Source organism: Abramis brama (assembly GCF_963993115.1).
Source record: "Abramis brama genome assembly, chromosome: 14".
Lineage (NCBI taxonomy): Eukaryota > Metazoa > Chordata > Actinopteri > Cypriniformes > Leuciscidae > Abramis > Abramis brama.
The window spans coordinates 2,277,619-2,282,618 of NC_139976.1; the positions used below are offsets into that span (position 1 = coordinate 2,277,619).

General features: G+C 32.4%; 1 protein-coding gene across 1 annotated transcript in view; it reads right to left on the reverse strand.

Annotated features, from left to right (window-relative positions):
- The window catches only part of vclb (vinculin b), a 38,610-nt gene that overhangs the window by 11,957 nt on the left and 21,653 nt on the right, over positions 1-5,000 (reverse strand). Inside the window, exons 7-10 of the mRNA XM_084134699.1 lie at positions 4,637-4,727; positions 4,410-4,557; positions 2,810-2,963; positions 1,009-1,184 (exon numbers count right to left, since the gene is read on the reverse strand). Of these exons, the coding sequence (XP_083990825.1) occupies positions 1,009-1,184; positions 2,810-2,963; positions 4,410-4,557; positions 4,637-4,727 (569 nt within the window). The remainder of the gene's footprint in view (positions 1-1,008; positions 1,185-2,809; positions 2,964-4,409; positions 4,558-4,636; positions 4,728-5,000) is intronic.

Here is a 5,000-nt window from a genome sequence, read left to right on the forward strand (position 1 = left end):
ACTAAAGCCTTATTCAAGCAGGAACAAAATTAAATAATCTAGACCCTACATTTTATTTATTTATATAATTTACATTTGATAAATTTATGTATATATATATATATATATATATATATATATATATATATATATATATATATATATATATATATGTATAATATATGTATATGTATATGTATACGTGTGTATGTACTATGTAGGGACTAGATTATTCTATAAAAAAAAAATAAAAAAACATTTTTTTAAATATTAAATTACTTAAATATTATTTTTATTAAATTATAAAAAATTAAATGACTGAAGAAATGTATTACTATAGTAATAATGTTGTTGTACTGTAAAATTAAAAAAATAAGAATTTAATAATAATAATAATAATAATAATAATCATCATTGGATTAGTTTTGTCTGGTTAATACAATCAAATATTTAAAAGATACTTTAAAAGTTGTGCTTGAAGAACTTAGTAACAACTAAGAACACAATTTAATATACTTAATGTTTTTAAAAATATAATAGAACATTCAAACTTTTTTTGATTAGCATAAATAAAATGAAAATACTATTAATATTATTTTTAATTAAAAAAAATATTGTTTTTGATAAAAATTAAACAAAATTATTTAAAAAAAAAAATGTACAAAATGTCAATATTATTTTTGATGAAAATATTTAAACAAATACATGTAAGCATTTATTAAATAATAATAATAATTTAGAATATTTATAATTATTATTTATTTAAAATAAATTGTAATTAAAGTAATTATTTTAAAATTCAAGTACAGTAACAGCGTCAACAAAAGACACACAGCATCTGACTCATATATCCAGAACCTGTGAACAACCGTTGCTTAGCAACAGTCAAACAGTGAACACTCAAACAATGGAAAAGCAGGATTCCACATGTGGGAAGCAATGGAACATCACACTAATATTCCAAAGATTCGGGCCAAGAATCCCCACAAAGCCTTCAACTCAAAGTCAAGATGTTGGAGGTGTACGTACGCTTTCTTGAGCTCTGAGAGTTTGGCGGTGAGCGCTGCGATCTCGCCCATGTTGCGCAGGATGTCGTCGCGCTCCTTCGGATCATCGCAGAGATCCGCGATCTTCCTCGCTTCTCCCAGAAGAGCCCTGATGTTCTCCTCTCCTTCGGGACCTCCGTGAGGATCCGCCAGCCAGTTCTGCCGTCCACAAAACACAAACACAATATTTTCCTCTCCGTTTTGTACATGATTTTGGATGCCATCAAACTCTCAATCTTGCAAATATTTAATCGCATATAATTCGGTGACCAGTTTTCCTCTGAAGTGCTTTTTGTACCCAGTAAATACAGTTTAAAAATATATGCAATCAAACTCAAACTGAGGCCTTTAATCCAGGTTTATGTCTTCTCAATGATGACTCTGATTCCTGTATAAGTTCATTACAAAAGAGAACGACGTTTGCTGGTAGAGAAAACAACAATACAGAACTGGTTTACTCCACACGTGTGCAAAAACAAATGATCAAAGCTAAACCTAGAACCAGTGATGCACATAATAGATTATATAAAGGAATGAACATATAAACCCTTTTTTCCTTCTCAGATTGTTAAATGATTGATAATGTCTGTGCCTCCCCTTTTCCCTGTCTGTTTGTTTGCATGTATGTTATTTTGTTATATCTAAAGATAATAAAAAGTTGATCACAAAAAAAGAAAGAAAATGCATCTTTCTCTCTCCGTTTTGGCCTTCCCTCCACAGAGACGCCGTTTTTATTAATGAAAACACTCTCCAAAGTGGATAAATTTGAAAACGTTGTAGTGTGGACTGTCCAAACTGAGGTATTTGAAACCGATGACGTAAGTTTAGTCATGTGACGCATATTGTACCAATAGATATTAATGTTTATAGCGGTATTGTGCCTGTTATGTGCTTTTCACTTTTACACTGTTGCTAAAATATGTTTCTTTTCTCACTCTTCACATCACAGTCAGAAGGTTTACTCAGATTTGCACGTTTTAGACCAAACATATAATGGTGAGTGAGTGCGACCCGGACGCTTCAGTGAATGCCGAGATATTTTTCTAAAAAAAAAAAGATCCTGTCAGAAGAATTGCGCCATAACTGTATTATGTATTTTTCCGTCTGTATCGTCTCAGTGAGCTTTCGTGAGGGTTTACGCATGCGCAGTAAAGTGAATTTAGCGTTTTCCAAAAGTTTCTCATCCGCACTGAAACGCCTGAAAACGCCAGTGTGGACGGAGAGCGTTTTTAAAACGATAACACAGTTTTGAAATGTATCCGGATTAATGTAGACCCGTGGCGGCGGCTGGTCTTTCAAAGAGGGGAAGCTCATTGTCGGCCTACATCATAAAAATTGTCCATTTATTTATACGTAAATTTGACGTTCCTTTTCAAGAAAATGCTGTGTGATCCTGTCGTACAACTAGGCGTCACTTGACCAGTGTCCTCTCAATGGCCAGCAGAGTTAGGTATAATTGTATAAATGTAATAATATAATAAAGTATAATAATACTACTACTAATAATATATTATTTTTTACGGGAATGTATGAGAAGGAAATCGAGTCAGCCGACCTGCTGTATGTAGCTGATTCTGAACGAACTCGTCTTTGAGATGAACGTTTTCTAATGCATTTTTAGTCAATAAAATGTTAACACAATAGTACATATTTGACCATTAATTTTTTTACATTATAGGGGAAGCCGAGCTTCCCTTGCAGTCTTAAAGAAATCCCCACTGATATAGCCTTAGACAGGAGTGGGATTCATCCAAACTGGACGTGTGTCCAACACACACGCTCACCTGAGCGGCGTCGATCCTCTTGGTGATGGCTTGTTTCGAGCCGGTCATGGCCTCCAATTTACGCGCCGCGTTTTCCACTTTCCCCGTGAGAACATCCAGACCCTGAGAAACCTGCTGTGCTTTCTGCATGGCCACCGGACTCGCTCCCTGACCCCTGCGAGGACACACAGATTAAACACACGACACAACTGAAAAACACTATGTTCCGGTTTCACAGACAAGGTTTAGATTAAGCCAGGATTCAACCTTAGTTCAATTAGGACATTTAAGTAGCTTTTATACATATGCCTAGGAATAAAACATTACTGGTGGGAATCTTGAGACAATGGCACTGACATATTTCAAGATATGCTTTCAGTTAAAATTGCACAAACATGCATTTTAGTCCGGGAATATCTTAAGTCCGCCTTGTGTGTGGAACCGGGGAAATGTGTCTCAGATACGATTAAGCTTTCAGGAAACAGATGAACATCTGCGGATGGAACTGAAGTCGTTTCTTCTCCATCACTAATGGGACCAAATATAATCATTTTGCTTTAATCCGTGCAGCATACAAATTAAATTGTCCTTCTTCTGAATTTTTTTTTAGGATAAGTAAAAAATATTTAAATATTATTTTTGATGAAAAGTATTTAGACATACATACCTCTAAAACTTATCTCTCATAAACAAAATATTTTAACGTAAATACTATTATTATTATTTTTTTTAATTTAAAATAATATTATTATTTTTGATAAACAAAATATGTGAATGTAAATATTTTATTTACGTGTGAAATGTACATTTTTATTTATTTTGATTACAATATTATATATATATATATATATATATATATTTATATATATAAATATTAAAATATAAAAAAAATAATTTTTAGGATAAGTAAAAAATATTTAAATATTTTTGATAAAAAGAATTTAGACATACATACCTCTAAAACTTATCTCTGATAAACAAAATATTTTAACGTAAATAATTTTTATTATTACTTTTTTTTTTTTAGGTAAAAATTATAGTAATTATAGTAAATTAAAAATTATTTTTGATAAACAAAATATGTGAATGTAAATATTTTATTTACGTTTGAAAGGTAAATATTTATTTATTTTGATTAAAATATACTTTTAATATTATCTTTGATAAACAAATTATTTAAATGAAAATGTTTAATAATATTTCTGATAATATTTAAACATTTTCAATATTATTTTTGATAGACAAATAAATGTTATTAAATAAATAAAATAAAAATATATTAAAATTAATTCATATATATATATATATATATATATATATATATATATTTTTTTTTTAATCAAATAATATTATGTAAATACTTTTAATATTTAATATAATATTTTCAATTTCATCATCTTCGCTTTATTTTTTCGCGAAGCATTATTTTGCTGTGCTTCTTCTATGATAAAGAAACATCCACTCTGCAGCACTGAGGGGAGGGGCGTGTCTGTTCGGGTGGATTTCAAATATCAACAGTGTTCAACATCGACTCTCAGGAATCGCTTACTGCACCTTTAACAGAGGCTAAGTTTATGAAACGGGCCGTGGTGCTCAAACTCCTCCCGATGGGTCATCATACCTGGCCCGCAGATCGGACACCTGCTCCGTAATCTGTCCAAGCGTTTTGGCAGTTCCCATAATGTCTCGTCTCTCTTTCCCAGCGCAGAGTTCGCCAACTTTCCCCGCCTCGTCCAGGATCTGCCGAATGGCCTGTTCGCCCGGGTCTCCTGTAACAGCACAACATCAGCAAACACTCACCTGACACTGTCGACATGTGATCATGTGATCATGTGATGAGGAACACACCTGGCTGGGCGTGAGGGTCCCGGAGCCAGTTCTTCGCCTGGGCCATCTTAGAGTCGATCAGAGCCAGCGCTCTCTTCATCTCCTCGGTGTCCTGCAAACACACAGCAGAGGTAAAACACACACATCTGGTGGAGTCTCTCGCTGATGATGATCTGTATCGTGTGTGTGTGTGGGGGGGGGGGGGGGGGGGGGGGAGTTTGGCTGCTCTTATTCTGCTCTTATTATATTTATTTATTTTTTATATTTATTTTATATAAATATATAAAATAATTACACACATAAAAATACATTATAATAATACATTATAATATAATATAGATTAAATTAAATATACAAATTAAATTATTACATTGAATTCAATTAT